Here is a 17,388-nt window from a genome sequence, read left to right as displayed (position 1 = left end):
GTTTTCACATTGCAATAAATTTTTAATCTAAAACTTTAATTTAAAGTATACAAACTTCATATATTTCATATGTAAACATTTAGGAACATAGTGATTCTTCCTACCCTCCCTTCCACCCTTCTTCCTCCTCCCTATCCTATTTCTATTCTTACTTTTTACAAAGATCTAGTTTCAATTAACTTTATACTCATAAGATGAACCCTACACTAAGTAAAGAGTTCATTAAATAGTATGAAAAAAAAACTTCTCAATAGTTGAGACAAAGTCTGATCAAAATCATCACATCTCAAAGTGTCAATTTCACTTCTCTATATTACCTTTTAGGAACTCTATTAGTTACCACAGATCAGAGAGAATATATGGGATTTATCTTTGGGGGTCTGGCTTATTTCACTAAGTATAATGGTTTCCAGTTGTATCCATTTTGTTGCAAACAGCAAGATTCTATTTTTTCCCACTATGTAGTATTCCATGGTATCATTTATCATAATTTCGTTATCTACTCTTTAATTGACTAGCATTTGGGTTGATTTCATATCTTAGCCATTGTGAATTCAGCTGCAATAGACATGGGGGTACAGATAACTCTTTCATATACTGATTTCATTTTGTTTGGGTAAATTCTCAGGACCGAGATGGCTGGCTCATATGGTAGGTCTATATTCAGATTTCTGAGATATCTCTGTACTGTCTTCTGCAGTGGCTGTACCAATTTACATTCCCCATATCCTCACCAGCATTTGTTGTTTTCTTGATTTCTGTATGAAAGCCATTTTAACAGGGGTGAGGTTAAACCTCATTGTGATTCTGATTTGTATTTCCCTGATGGCTAGTGATCCTAAGCATTTTTCATTTGCCTCTTGGTCATTTGAATTTGCTCTTTTGAAAAATGCCTGTTCAAGTCCTTTGCCCATTTCTTAACTGGATTGTTTGTTTTGTTGTTTTGAATTTCTTGAGCTCTTTATAGATTTTTGATATTAATCCTTTATTAGTTGTATAGCTTGCAAATATTTTATCCCATTCATTCAGTTGCCTCTTCACTTTGTTGAGTGTTTCTTTTGCAGTACAGAAGTTTCTCAGCTTGATGTAATCCCATTCATCTATGCTTTGTTTGCATGTGCTTCTGGGGTCTTTTCCAATAACTCTTTGCTTATATCAATATCTTGCAGGATTTCCCCAATGTCCTCTAATAATTTGATGGTACTGGGTCATAGATTTACATCTTTGATCCATTTTGAGTGCATTTTTTTGTAATGTGTGAGGTAGGGGTTTTGCTTCATACTTACGCATGTGGAGATCCAGTTTTCCCAACACCATTTGTTGAAGAGACTGTCCTTGCTCCAGGGAATGATTTTAGCTCTTTTGTCAAAGATAAGTTGCTTGTAGATGTATGGATTTATTTCTTGTGTTTCTATTCTGTTCCATTGCTCTACCCATCTTGTTTTTGTGCCAGTACCACTCTGTTTCATGCTGCAAAAATTAATATGAAAGTAATTATTCCCATGGAAAGACTGAATGTTTTAATGATTACAAATTTTTAGAAAGTAGATTGTTCTTTGTAATTTTTCTTATTTTTTATATTCTTAAATACTTGAATCGATCTCTTTTTATATTAAAAAACTAAATCCCTCCATTTATATTTCTGATCCTATGGAGTGTATAGTAAGAACTTCACAGGTAGTGCTTCCCTTCCCTTCTCTATTGGCACACTTTGGCCCCAAGTATATGATACAAAGGCTGGTAGCTAGACAGCTTTCTAAAACTAACTGGTTGATTACCTTATTCACTCATTCACTCATTTACTGGTTGCTACCTATGTGCCAAGTAGTGCATTGATTGTAACAAAAAGATACTGCATAAAATATGGTAGGGGAGGTTGCATCACAGCTGGTGATTAGCTGTGAATGATGGGTAGGTACATTGACAAAGAATAAACCTGAGGACCTAAGGCAAAGGACAAGCCTTAGGGGGATTGGGCAGGGATGAACTGAAACTTAATGGAAGGGATGTCAAGCAAGAAGTATTATTGACAGGATGAGGGAAAAGAAAGAATTAAAAAGGAACCTGATGCCAGTGTAGGTATCTATGGGGAAAGACAGGGAGATAATTTTTGATAAAGTTAGAAAACAAGTTGGGAAAAGAAATTAGTTTTGAAAAAAAAAAAGTTACATAAAACAGACAAATGTAGGCAATACGTGCCTACATCAAGAAATTGGAAAGGCACCAAATAAATGAGCTTTCAGTGCATCTCAAGGATCTAGAAAAACTGCAGCAAACAAGACCCAAATCTAACAGGAGAAGAGAAATAATTAAAATCAGAGAAGAAATCAATAGGATTTAATCCAAAAAACATTACAAAAAATCAGCCAAACTAGAAGCTGGTTTTTTGAAAAAATAAACAAAATTGACACCCATTGGCCCAACTAACTAAAAAAGAAAAGACCCAAATCAATAAAATCAGAGATGAAAAAGGAAACGTAACAACAGACACCACAGAAATAAAAATAATCATCAGAAATTACTACAAGGACTTGTATGCCAGCAAACAGGGAAATCTATCAGAAATGGATAGATTCCTGGACACATGCAATCTACCTAAATTGAACCATGAAGACATCGAAAACCTAAACAGACCCATAACTGAGAAAGAAATTGAAACAGTAATAAAGACCCTCCCAACAAAGAAGCCCCGGACCAGATGGATTAACTGCTGAATTCTACCAAACATTTAAAGAAGAACTAACTCTAATTCTTCTCAAACTATTCAGAACAATCCAAAAAGAGGGAATCTTCCCAAATACTTTCTATGAAGCCAGCATCACCTTAATTTGTAAGCCAGAAAAAGATACAGCATTGAAAGAAAATTACAGACCAATATCCCTGATGATCATAGATGCAAAAATCCTCAATAAAATTCTGGCCAATAGAATGCAACAACACATCAGAAAGATCATCCACCCAGACCAAGTGGAATTTATCCCAGGTATGCAGGGTTGGTTCAATGTTTGCAAAACAATCAATTAACAGACTGCAGAAGAAAAACCATGTGATTATCTCAATAGACACAGAGAAAGCATTTGATAAAATACTATAACAGCCTTTCATGATGAAAACTCTAAGCAAACTGGGTATGGAAGGAACATTCCTCAATACAATCAAAACATTTTATGAAAAACCCATGGCCAGCATCCTATTGAATGGGGAAAAGTTGGAAGCATTTCTGCTGAGATCTGGTACCAGACAGGGATGCCCACTCTCACCACTGCTATTCAATATAGTTCTGGAGGTTCTAGCCAGAGCTATTAGGCAAGAAAAAGAAATTAAAGGGATACGAATTGGGAAGGAAGAAGTCAAACTATCCTTCTTTGCAGATGATATGATTCTTTATTTAGGGGATCCAAAGAACTCTATTAAGAGACTATTGGAACTCGTAGAAGAGTTTGGCAAAGTAGCAGGATATAAAATCAATGCACAAAAATCAATAGCCTTTGTATACACAGGCAATTCCACGGCTGAGAAAGAACTTCTAAGATCAATCCTTTCACAGTAGCCACAAAAACAATATAATACCTTGGAATAAAATTAACCAAGGACGTTAAAGATCTCTATGATGAAAATTACAAAACCTTAAAGAAAGAAATAGAAGAGGATACCAAGAAATGGAAAAATCTTCCACGCTCATGGATTGGAAGAATCAGTATCATCAAAATGTCCATTCTCCCAAAAGCAATTTACAGATTCAATGCAATACCAATCAAAATACCAAAGACATTCTTCTCAGATCTGGAAAAATAATGCTGAAATTCATATGGAGACACAGGAGACCTCGAATAGCTAAAGCAATCTTGTACAACAAAAACAAAGCCAGAGGCATCACAATACTAGATTTCAGGACATACTACAGGGCAGTTAGAATCAAAACAGCATGGTACTGGTACAGAAACAGATGGATAGACCAATGGAACAGAACAGAAACACCAGAAATCAACCCAAACATCTACAGCAAACTTGTATTTGATCAAGGATCCAAAAACAATCCCTGGAGTAAGGACAATCTGTTCAATAAATGGTGCTGGGAAAACTGAATCTTCACATGCAGAAGCATGAAGCAAGACCCTTACCTTTCACCTTACACAAAAATCCACTCATCATGGATTAAAGATCTAAATCTATGAGCTGACACCATGCAATTATTAGAAAACGTAGGAGAAACCCTGCAAGATATAGGTACTGGCAAAGACTCCTTGGAAAAGACCCAGGAGGCACTGGCATTCAAAGGCAAAATTAACTATTGGGATTGCATAAAATTGAGAAGTTTCTGTACTGCAAAAGAAACAGTCAGGAAAGTGGAGAGGCAACCGACAGAATGGGAAAAAATATTTGCAAACTATGCAACAGATAAAGGGTTAATAACAAGAATCTACAAAGAGATCAAGAAACTCCACAACAAAAAACAAACAACCCACTTAAGAGATGGGCCAAGGACCTCAATAGACATTCTTCAAAAGTGGAAATCCAAGTGGCCAAAACACACATGAAAAAATGTACAGGATCACTAGCAATCAGGGAAATGCAAATCAAAACCCCAATGAGGTTCCACCTCACCCCAGTTAGAATGGCTTACATCCAGAAATTTACCAACAGATGCTGGCGAGGATGTGGGGAAAAAGGGACACTAACCCACTGTTGGTGGGAATGCAAACTGATAAAGTCACTATGGAAGTCAGTTTGGAGATTCCTCAGAAACCTGAATATAACCCTACCATACAACCCAGCCATCCCACTCCTTGGAATTTACCCAAAGGAAATTAAATTGGCAAACAGAAAATCTGCATATTAATGTTTATTGCAGCTCAATTCACAATACCTAAGACCTGGAATCAACCCAAATGCCCATCAATAGTAGACTGGATAAAGAAATTATGGGACATGTACTCTATAGAATACTATACAGCAGTCAAAAACAACGAAACCCAGTCATTTGCAACAAGATGGAGGAATTTGGAAAACATCATGCTGAGTGAATTAAGCCAGTCCCAAAGGGACAAATATCATATGTTCTCCCTGATCGGTGACAACTAACCAAACACCAAAAAGGAAACCTGTTGAAGTGAAATGGACACTATGAGAAACTGTGACTTGATCAGGCCTTGTTGTGACTGTTGATGTACAATTTAATACTTTATCTCTTTTAGTATTTTCTTTGTTCTAGTTAATACTATTGGTTGAACTCTGTAATTAGCACAGAATTATTCTTAAGTGTTTAAATTTAACTGAAAAGTGATCCCTGTTAAATATAAGAGTGGCAATAAGAGAGGGAGGAGATGTACAATATGGGACATGCTCAATTGGACTTGCTCCAGATGGTGGAGTTAGAAATGTGCCAGGGGATTCCAATTCAATCCCATCAAGGTTGCATGTACCAATGCCATCTCACTAGTCCAAGTGATCAATTTCAGTTCACAGTTGTTCATACTGATAGGTCTAAGAGTCAAAGGGATCACACAAGACCAGTGTCTGCTAATACTAATTGATAGAATAAAAAAGGGAGAGAACTATCCAACATGGGAAACGGGATACACAGCAGAATCATAGAATGGCAGATGTCCTAAATAGCACTCTGGCCTCAGAATCAGCCTTTAAGGCATTCGGATCTGGCTGAAGAGCCCATGAGAGTATTTTAGGCATGGAAAGCCAAGACAGTCTGGCAAAAAAACAAAACAAAACAAAACAAACCAAAAACACCCTAAATGAAAGATCTCAGCGTGTGAGATCCCAGTAGAAAGAACGGGCCATCAAAGAAGGAGTTACCTTTCTCTGAAGGGAGAAGAGAACTTGCACTTTGACTATGACCGTGTTGGAATAAGATCGAAGTTGACGAACTCAAAAGGGTTCCATAGCCTTGGCAACTCATGACTAGAGCCTAGGGTGATTACTGACGCCATAAACAAGAGTGTCAAATTGTTAAGTCAACAACAGGAGTCACTGTGTACTTATTTCTTATGTGGGATCTGTCCTTAGTGTGTTGTCCAATGTGAAGTAATGCTATAACTAGTACTGAAACAGTATTTTACACTTTGTGTTTCTGTGTGGGTGCAAACTGATGAAATCTTTACTTAATATATACTGAATTGATCTTCTGTATATATAGAGAGAATTGAAAATGAATCTTGATGTGAATGGAATGGGAGAGGGGAGGGGTGCGAGTGGGAGGGAAGTTATGGGGGGGAAAAGCCATTGTAATCCATAAACTGTACTTTGGAAATTTATATTTACTAAATAAAAGTTTAAAAAAATTACTTTGTATTTTGTAATTTTTATCTAATTTTTAAAACCTTAGTTTATAATGTAACTGTTTTACTTTATAATGTTAATTACATTCAAATATTTATCTTCAAAATAGTCTCTTGTAGACTCTAATATGGTAATGTACAAGTAAGTACTCATTAAATACACTAGGGAAACAATAGGGTATATAGGTTAAAAGAATGTGCCCTGGAGTAAAGTGCTTTGGTTTAAATCTAGAGTCTTACTCTTCTACCTCTGTGATTTTAGTACAAATTATTTCACTTTTCTGTGCCTTCACTTATAAACCATATAAGTAAGAAGAAGCAAGGATCAACTAAGTACTTAGATTAGTAAAATGAGTATAATAAGAGTACATTTATATTCTGCTTTAGGAGTATTGTATGCACCAGATAAGGCAGTACATTTAAAACATACAGTACTACTCTGTTAGTCTTAACTGTTCTTATAACTTGTTGACTGGTAGTTCTGAGGAATTGTAATTTGACTAATATTCTAAGTCCTGTTTTTTTTTCTCAGTGTTGTGATCATTTTTGTGACTTTCAATAATGGGAACTTAGATATTATATATTCATAGTTTATTTCAGAAGCATCAATTTAATATCTACTAACCTGAGCTATAATGCCCTGTAATTTTGTTTAGCTCATAGGGAGTTGGATATGATTTTACTTTAGAAAAAAATCAATTTCTCATTGTGTCTCCTAAGAAAATAAATGTTAACCTTAATTGTGAATGATAACTTGGGGTTTTTAATTAAGAGTAGTTTTAGGTTTATGTTAGTCACAAGTTTTAGTAGGTTCAGTTAGAGATATGATTATTTGATGTCTATTTTTAAGTCTTTTTTTCTGTAAGTTAGCACTCATAGCAAGAAAACATCATATTTTTGCAGTTGTCATGGTGGCAGTGTACAAAAATCTATTAAAATGTGTACTTTACTTGGAAGTAAGAGAATATCTGGAATGCTAATCCTGAAGGTCCTTAGTTTCCTATTAGGAGAGTCATGAGAGCAAACTTACTTGCTTCATAACGTCAAGACATTATTTATCTTTTTCACTATGTTGCCATTTGCACTGAAAGTGGTGATTGCAGCAATTTTGAGTAAATAAACTTCTGTGATTTGGTATGCATCAATTGGGGTAGCAGCACAAACCTATACTGTAGTTATTGTTGTCTGCCGGCACACACTTGAAGTAAAAGAGAACACAATATGTAACTATTCCATCAAAGAATATCCATGATTTACTACAAAAAGTATTTTTTAAAACCTAGCCTTTGGAGCTGGCACCATGGTGCAGCAGGTTAAAGCTGCCACCTGCAGTGCCAGCATCCCATATGGGTACCGGTTTGAGTCCTGGCTGTTCAACTTCTGATCCAGCTTGCTGCTATGGCCTGGGAAGGCAGTGGAAGATGGCCCAAGTAATTGGGCCCCTGCACCTGCATGGGAGAACTGGAAGAAGCTCCTGGCTCCTGGCTTTGGATCAGCTCCATTCTAGCCATTGCGGACATCTGGGGAGTGAACTGGTGGATGGAAGACCTTTCTCTCTCTCTCTGCCTCTTCCTTTCTGTAACTCTGCCTTTCAAATAAATATATAAATCTTAAAACACACACACACACACAAAAGAAAAAAAACCCTAAGCCTTTAAGTCCTCATTTTCAAAATATTCTGCATGATGAAGTGGCAGGTATACATAAAACACTTTCAGTGCATCATATCTGATGGTTTCTTTAAAGAAAAGCACTTGGGAGCTGATGGAGGTTCCGCCTTCCACTGAGGATTACCATTTTGTTTATGAATGAACCAAGAGATTTTTTTTTTAAGTTTGATTGTTTGCCAGAATGAATGAAGTTAGTTTGTCATTCAGAGAAAAAGTTGTTGACAGTATTGCTTGTGAGAAAATTGGAGTTCTCAAGAAAAAAATTAGAATTTTAGAAAACTTAGACCACCTTGAACTTGACAGCTTCCCAATACTTAAAATATTCATTTTAAAATAAGATTAGTGATATTAACAAATGCATTACTTTGAAATAGTGTGATGAAATATGTCAACAATTGAAAGACAAGCATAACTTCCTGTACTAATACTTTTTAAAAAGTTTGGTTGATTGATTGATTGATTTGAAAAGCAGCAAGAGAGGGAGAGGCAAAGATTGATTTTCCACCTACTGGCTCACTCCCCAAAATCCCTCAGTTTCCTTTGTTGCACCATGCCCAAACTAGGAGCCAAGAACTCTTTCCAGGTCTCCCACTTAGGTGGCAGGAATCCCAGCCATCATCTGTTGCCTCCCCAGGTGTATTATAGGAACCTGGATCAGGAGGGGAGGTGGGACTTGATCTCTGATGCTCCAAAATGGGATGTGGGCATCCTAAACTGTGGTGCACCTGCTGTATCACAGCACCTGCCCCTGATGTAATATTTTTTAAATGATCAATACATGTTGATGTTTTGTATGCCTAGGAGCTCCAAAGCACAAGAGATCAATGGATTTTTTTTTTTTTTTTTTTTTTTTTTACAGGCAGAGTGGACAGAGAGACAGAGAGAAAGGTCTTCCTTTGCCGTTGGTTCACCCTCCAATGGCCGGCACGCTGCGGCCGGCGCACCATGCTGATCCGATGGCAGGAGCCAGGTACTTCTCCTGGTCTCCCATGTGGGTGCAGGGCCCAAGCACTTGGGCCATCCTCCACTGCACTCCCTGGCCACAGCAGAGAGCTGGCCTGGAAGAGGGGCAACCGGGACAGAATCCGGCGCCCCGACCGGGACTAGAACCCGGTGTGCCGGCGCCGCAAGGCGGAGGATTAACCTAGTGAGCTGTGGCGCCAGCCTGAGATCAATGGATTTTAATATAGCAGTTGGAATGTTCATTGATATTTTTTTCAGAGTTCACATGGCTGCTAACCTGCCGGAAATTTTAGTATACTATTAATGAATATTCACAAGAATCCAACATAATAATTAAAAATACTTCCATTTTCTACCTGTACATGTATGGGAGGCTGAATTGTTTTCACTTACTCAACCACAGTAACACGTCACAAAATACTGAATATAGAAGCAGATATTAGAATGAGGTTATTTTCTGTTAAACTGTATTATAGAGATTTGTAATAATAATTAGCCACTCTTGCTAATTTTTTATTTTGTAAATATAGTTATTTTCATTTAAAATGCTAGTTATTTTAACATGTAAAAGGTTGATAATTTTTACTTTCAAATGAATTGATGTTTTTTAAATCTCAGTTTTTAATATCTAAATAAGTTAAACATCAATAGAAATATAAAGATAAGCTCTTTGGGCTCCTCAATATGTTTTCCTACCGTAATGAGGTTTTTTAAGAATCTGTGGTCTAGAGAAATCCACGTATGATTTAGGAGGAGGACATAGCCAAAATATATGTGTTTCAGCTTAAAGTAGTACTTTGATGTGAAGTGTTTTTCAAATGAAAGTGTTAAGGTAGGCTTTGTAGGAATCACTTTTTTAAAATAGAGGTTTGTTTATTTATTTATTTTAAAGATTTATAGAGGGAGAGAAATCTCCTCCACTAGTTCACTCCCAGATGGCTGCAACAGTCAGGACTGGGCCAGTCCAAACCTAGGAGCCAGGAGCATCATCCAGGTCTTCCACATGGGTGACAGGGGCCCAAACACTTGAACCGTCTTCCACTGCTTTCCCAGATGCATTAGCAGGGAACTGTATCAAAAGTGGAGCTGCTGGGACTTGAACCAGTGCCCATATGGGATGCTGGTACTTGCTGTGATTTAACCTGCTCTGCCACAGTGCTAGCCCTGAAATTTGTTTACTTATAATTTGAAAGGCAGAGTGGCAGAGAGAGGGAGAGACACAGAAAGATATCTTCCATCTGCAGGTTCACACCCCAGATAGCTGCAACAACCAAGGGTGGGCCAGGATCTCCATCTGGATCTCTCACTTGAGTGACAGGGGCCCAAGTATTTGGACTATCTTCCATTGCCTTCTAAGGCACATTAGCATGGAGCTGGATTGGAAGCAGAGCAACCTGGATTTGAAAAGGCACTCCAACATGGGATGTTAGTGTCATAAGTGGCGGCTTAACCCACTGTGCCATAATAATGGCCCCCACACTATATTTTTTGAAGTCATATTATTTTGAAACTTTTCCAAAATTTTGCTTTCATTTTATATATTTAAAATACAAGAGAATACCAAAATGAAATATTTGGACATTTAGTTTTTCTCAACCATAGTTGGTAGCTGATTTTTTTTTTTTTTGAAGCTCAATAAAATATAAGAACACAGAAAAAGATGTTCTGTGGTTATCTATGGAATATTTCCTCATGTCTCACACATGCTTCATACTTGATTTAAATGGACAAAGATTTATTTAAAAATTTGTAATAGTTCAGTGCAATGCCATTTTGGAATGTAGATAGAGGGCAATTCACTATAGTGGAAATCTTTTGCATATTAATGTTAACTGTTTATCCTTTTACCATGTGAAATATGATGGTGATAAGGTTGGTTGAGTTTCGAATTTTTCACTTTTATTTAAACAGATAATCTCAGTGATACCTTAAAGAAGCTGAAGATAACAGCTGTTGACAAGACTGAGGATAGTTTAGAAGGATGCTTGGATTGTCTGCTTCAAGCCCTGGCTCAAAATAGTAAGTTCCATTATGTTTTTCTCAAATGCAAAGCAAAAAAAAAATCGAATCAGCAGTCATTCAGAAATTGATATATAGTTGAACAAATAACTTGCATTGACATAACTTGAATGTTTTTGAGTCCTATCCCTGAGTGCTGAGGTTGTGTTACATGTTCTACCCTCCCACTCAACCTCCCACCCTCAAAATAAACTCAAAGCCAAATTGATAAGCAAAGAAAGGAGGAATTGATTGGTGGTGATGACATTAATACCAGCCTCAGAAAGAGGCCATTATTTCCTTCCTAACAGACAACATTATAGTTGTTTTTTGCTGAACACCTACATTTGTGCTTTAGAAAAGACTGCTTATTTGTGGGTTGAGAGGGGGAGAGAGGAGAAACAGAGAAGATAACCTAAAACATTTGACATTTTTTCACATGAGATCTTATGGTCACTATTTAAAGTAATTTTACTTTAAAATTATGTGTGTATATGTAGATTAACTTGGAAAAACCATCAATAGTCAACTAAAAATCCCCTGAAATTGAGACAAGACTTTGGTGTGATAAATACTAGAAATAGAAATTACATAATTGTTCATTAATTAACACATGGTATTATTGCATTTGATTTGTCATATTTCCATGCACTAATTTCTGTATGACAGTGAATGCAGAGGTATAGAGTGATTTTCATTTGTTGCCTTAATTCTGTTTGTGCTATACTTGTGTCTGTCATGAGAGCACCTATTGTATGCCACAGACTCTATTTATTTCCTAGTCTTTTCCTTACTACATGAGGTAGGTTTATTATCACAATCTAAAGGATGAGAAAGATTGGGTAAGATTATTTGCATTGATGTGTCAGAAGTAAGAGTTTGGAATCGAACTCTTAGTTCACAACATGAAGTTATTCCAAGAAGCTAGATGTTAATGTGATCTTAAGTTTTTGCTTTTTCTTTAAAATAGTTCTGAATATTTATTAGTATAAAGGCGAATAAACCTTTTTTCCCCTTGAGAATAGACTTGATAATATTTATTATTTAGGTATTTATTAATATAATTTAAAAATATCTGGTTTTAGACCATAAAAAGTAATATATAATTTTCTGTAATGTTTATTTTCATCATTCTTACTTGCCTAAGTAGATTGACCCATTGACACTTCTGTCTTCTTATGATAACATTTAACTTAAATGAGTCTGTACATGTTTTTTTTTTTTTTTTTTTGATGGAGAACTTTTAATTTCATAATTCTTCCTTGGTGTCAGTTGTTTTACAAAAAAAAAAATCTCACTATTTGCACCAAAATTGCACCTGGTCAAAAAAGAGTTCTCCATTTTGTACAAATACAACATGATAATGTGTATAATGGAAATGTGAACTTAAAATTTTGTTTTACAATAGTCTCACTTGTCCTTGGAAAGGATATTTCTTTTTTTTTTTTTTTTGAGAGGTAAAGTTATAGACAGTGAGAGGGAGAGACAGAGAGAAGTCTTCTGTCCATTGGTTCACTCCGCAAATGGCCGCAATGGCTGAAGCTGCACCGATCTGAAGCCAGGAGCCAGGAGTTTCTTTCGGTTTCAGTCTCCCACGTGGGTGCAGGGGTCCAAGGACTTGGGCCATCTTCTACTGTTTTCCTAGGCCATAGTAGAGAGCTGGATTGGAAGAGAGGCAGCTGGGACTAGAACTGGTGTGTATATGGGATGCCGGCACCGCAGGCGGAGGATTAGCACACTGCATCAGTGTGCCGGCCCTGGAAAGGATATTTCAGAAAGAATATGCTTTTGAAAAATCTGTACTGTGTGAATTTAGTACATTTGAATTGTGCATTGTAAATGATCATATTATGAAAGTTTTACTTTGATGTGTGACTAGAATGGTTCCCTCTTCCCTTTCTTTGACATTAAATTCAGTGTCTGCCAATTTTAAAAGATGAGCGTGTGATTGGCTATGTGGCCCCTCAGGATAAACCACTGCTTGCAGAACCTATCCAGTTGGGTGCTGGTTCAAGTCCGGCTGCTCCACTTCTGAGTCAGCTCCCTGCTAATGTACCTGGGAAAGCAGAGGAGGATGGCCCAAATGGGAGACTCAGAAGAAGCTCCTGGCTCCTGGTTTCTGCCTGGCCCAGTTGTGGTTGTTGTGGCCCTTTGGGGAGTGAACCAGCAGATCGAAGACATCTGTCTCTCTCTCCCTCTCTCTCTCTGTAAATCTGACTTTCAAATAAATACATCCATCTTACCAAAAAAAAAAAAAAAAAAAAGGGGGAGAGAGATGAGAGTTACAAGAATTGAATACATAGTAGATTTTATAGAAAACGCTTTGTTTAAGTAAGATATTTTTATAAATCTCAGATCTGAATGAGAGGCATTCATTTACTCACATAAATACTTCAGATCTCAGTTTTAAAAATGTTTTCAGTAAATATATGAAGGCTACCAGCCAAGAAATCAGCTTCTGTTTATTCTAGTTTCTTAATTCGGATTATATTTAGATGATTCTCAGTAAATGCTTGTTGAATTACAGTATAGCTACTCTATTTCATGTTTGTTTGAAAAATTAAAACAATAAGCTACCTCTTTTCATCCCTCAACATTAAGACAAAAAGAGCAGGACTTCTGCATCACCTTCCAGGATAAACTACCAGCAAAAATTAAAAGCTAAGACAAAGAACCAAATTACCGTTTTTGTCATAATAAAAGTTCTATTAATTTTATTCCATGTTAAAACATGGGGAACAGATCACATGGAGGGGAGAATCACCAAACAACGCAGCAATATTCTCCAGCAACTTTAAACTCTTCCTGAAGAATGAGGCTCTCTTCTTCTGCCTTGCTGTCATATTTTCCTTTGTAATTTAAAATTTGCTTTGTTACTTTCCTAGTAAAAATTCTGATTTCATACAAGAATTATATGATTATTTATTTTGTGTAGAACAACTCTATGAGACAAACACAGGTTAACTTGTCTTTGAAGAAGAAAGTGTTTAATATCTAGATCCACAAGACTAATCTGTTTATTTCCTATTTCTTGGTTTGTATTTTATTTGTTGTATTGATTCCAGGTTCCATACTCGGCTACAATGCTAGGCATACCTAATTACATACACCAACTGCTAATATAGATTACTCCATGGATCTTCTCTAGCAGTAAGACCTTTTTGTTTCAGTTGCTTTCAGTCTGCCTTATGCTTCTAATGCAGGGCTGGGAAACATTTTCTTTTTCTTTCTGCTAAGGGATGTTTGTATATTTATAACATCACTTGCAGGCCATATGAAATTATCAACTTAAAAAATTAGTGGGCTATTTACTTATTGAATTTCAGATACCACTTGTGGTAACTGTCAGGGCCACACCAAATGATTTCACAGGCCTTATACAGCTAATGAGTCAGACATTCCCCACCCTCTTGTATCTAAATAGATTTTACTGCGAGTAGCAAAGTTACTTCTTCACTAAGGGGTTTTGAAATTTATTAGTCCCCACCCCAGTAGCTATAGTAAAACTAATCACTGAGCACAAAATATTGCTGATTTTTTAGAAATTAAAATGTATTATTTTAGTTTATTATTTAATAATAATAAGGAGGGTAGATACAACTTTTTTATCACGAGTTATCAGATGTGCCACAGAAGTGCCCTTTTTTCTTCATTATGGTGCTTATTCATTTTTTATAGTAATTCTTTAGTTATAGTGTTCATTGTCCCTGAAGGTTTATGACTGATACAAATCATAAACTCCCAGAGATTCTGTTCATACTAAGTAAAGGTAGCGTTTGAAGACTGTATGAGACTCTAAACTATACCAAATCTGTCAACTAAAAAGATGTTGACAGTTCCTAATGAGTTAAGGTTCTTGGATTTCAGAGTATAGTGGTAGCTAACTCAATCTAAATCTTTCCAAATATTTTCTGAAAATCCATACAAATCAACAATGACATCAGATAAAACCAACTGACCATAATCTCTACCTTCAGTATAACTGGGAAACAGAATTAATATTATTAGAGAAAGAAATAAACATCGAAATCTAGCCTGCTCAACTTGAGAGACCACCGTGGAGTGATTTCAGTCAAGAGTACAGAGACTACATGAAAAAGAAAAGGGGAGTAAGGAACCAGGAGCTCAAATTAGAAAGTAAAATTCGGACCTTTGCTGTGGCATAGCAGTTAAATCCGCTGCCTGCAGTGCCAGCATCCCATATGTGTGCCCACTCCAGTCTCGGCTACTCCACTTCAGATCCAGCTCTCTGCTGTGGCCTGGGAAAGCAGTAGAGGATGGCCCAAGTGCTTGGGCCCCTGCACCCACATGGGTAACCTGGAAGAAGTTCAGTTCCAGCTGTTGCGGCCATCTAGGGAGTGAACCAGTGGAAGAAAGACCTCTCTCTCTCTCTCTCTCTCTGCCTCTCTGCCTCTCTGTAACTCTGCCTTTCAAATAAATAAATAACTCTTAAAAAAAAGAGAGAGAGAGAGAGAGAAAGCAAAATTCCTGGGGCTGGTGCAGTGGCATAGCAGGTAAAGCTGCTGCGTGCGATGTTGGCAGCCCATATGGTTGCCAATTTGAGTCCTGGATGCTCTGCTTCCTATCCAGCTCCCTGGTAATGTGCCTGGGAAAGCAGCAGAGGATGGCCGAAGTCCTTGGGCCCTTGCACCCACGTGGGAGACCCATATGAAGCTTCTGGCTTGGGTCTGGCCTAGCACTGGCCATTGTGACCATCTAGGGAGTGAACCAGTATATGGAAGATTTCTCTTTCTGTCCCTCCCTCTCTCTCTGTAACTTTGCCTTTCAAATAAAAAAAAAAAATGTAAGTAAAATTCCTACTCTAATAGGAAAATACTAAGCTGTAATCTTAGATTGAATTAGAACATTGGCTACTTTGAAGTGTGTAGCACCCCGTACGACAGGTCAGGAGAGTACCACTTTGGGGGATAAAGGAGTTCTTCCTTCCTGTATACTTCGTGAAAAGAAGAAAGTAAGTGGGAGGAGGAGAGAATTAAGTGTTCTATAAAAATAAGAAAATCACACAATCAGAAGACACATTAATCACTTCATTTGGTTTCAGTTCAGAAGGGGGAAGGTTTTCAACTTAAAGCCTAGGCATTTATCTCAAATCTTTACCCTTACTGCATACAACTTTTTTTTATCACTAGTTAAGGAAAATAAAGCTTAGACACTGAATAGGAAATTTCAGTGAGAGATACATACAAAGATGCTACAAGGAATAAAGTAGCAAATAAGAATCAAAACATTTTATCTATTAAAAATTTGTCTCCTAAACCATATGAAGCAGTTATCGGTAACAGAACACTGTAAATGATGTTAAACATCCTTAAGCTTTTGAAGGTATGAAGAGAAAAGCCCACATGTCAGAAATCAGAAACCTAAAGCTGAAATTTATAAACACCATGAAGATGTAAAATGGGTGCTGACCAGAAGAAATTCATGAAAAAATGACTGAATCATTTTAAAATTAGGAATAAATTGTAAGATATGGAAAGAAGAGTAGAGGCATTTGAAAATTATATTTATTTGAGAGGTAGAGTTACATACAGAGGGAGAGACAGAGAGAAAGGTCTTCCATTCACTGGTTTACTCCCCAGATGGCTGCAACAGCTGGAGGTGGGCTAATCCGAAGCCAGGAGCTTCTTCTGGTTCTTCCAAGTGGGTGCAGGGGCCCAGCATTTAGGCTATTTTCTACTGCTTTCCCAGGCCATAGCAGAGAGCTGGATTGGAAGAGGAGCAGCTGAGACTGGAACCACTGCCCATACTGGATGCTGGTGCTGCAAGTGGAGGCTTAGCCCACTATGCCACAGTGCAGGCCACAGCATTTGAAAATTTTATAAGGGGCAATAAGGAAGGGATGAGAACATGCAAAAGAATGAAAACAAAATAAAGGTTCAAACAAAAGATGATCAGTGTAGAAGACAACAAAAAAGATCCACCATGCATGAAATTGGAGTTCTTAAGAAGACAGAAAAAGGTAACAGAGGAGATACTAAACTTGTAAGTTTTCTAGAAGTCAAGGAAAATCAGCATCTACATATTAAAAAGGCCTACTATGTACTTGTGAAAATTGGCTAGAGCAGTCAACTTAAAAGACAAAATAGAGTAATAATTTCAATTTCAAAGGAAAAAAAGTACAAAGGAAGAAATTGTAAGGATAGTAATATAGAAAAGATCAAGTAAAATTTACAAAGGAAAGAAAATCAGAAAGGCATCAGACTTCTCAGTAGCAATACACATTTCAATAATGAAGCAATATTTTCATTTAACTCAAGTAATAAGAACTTTATATTGAGACAAGCTGCTCAATAAATAGCAAAGATATCAAAAAAAAAAAAAAAAACCACAGGAAATACTGTACTCATTCACCTCCAGAAGAATCTTTGTCCGTTACAGTAACCATTCTCTGACATGGCTGTAGAACAGTTGAAATAAGGCTAACCTGAAATGTGGCAAGCTGT

At 36.9% G+C, this 17,388-nt stretch overlaps 1 protein-coding gene across 7 annotated transcripts in view; it reads left to right on the top strand.

Annotated features, from left to right (window-relative positions):
* The window catches only part of RAP1GDS1 (Rap1 GTPase-GDP dissociation stimulator 1), a 167,569-nt gene that overhangs the window by 30,496 nt on the left and 119,685 nt on the right, over positions 1–17,388 (top strand). For 5 of the 7 annotated variants that reach the window (XM_070047837.2, XM_070047841.2, XM_070047840.2 and 2 more), the window contains exon 2: positions 10,838–10,945. The exons of the other annotated variants lie outside the window; for them this stretch is intronic. In XM_070047837.2, the coding sequence (XP_069903938.1) occupies positions 10,838–10,945 (108 nt within the window). The remainder of the gene's footprint in view (positions 1–10,837; positions 10,946–17,388) is intronic. 7 annotated transcript variants of the gene reach the window in all.

The sequence above is a fragment of the Oryctolagus cuniculus genome, chromosome 8 (genome assembly GCF_051225735.1).
Source record: "Oryctolagus cuniculus isolate XC-2025 breed Fujian yellow rabbit chromosome 8, ASM5122573v1, whole genome shotgun sequence".
NCBI lineage: Eukaryota > Metazoa > Chordata > Mammalia > Lagomorpha > Leporidae > Oryctolagus > Oryctolagus cuniculus.
Note: the sequence above shows the minus strand (reverse complement) of the source record. Positions and strands in the feature narration are given on the sequence as shown.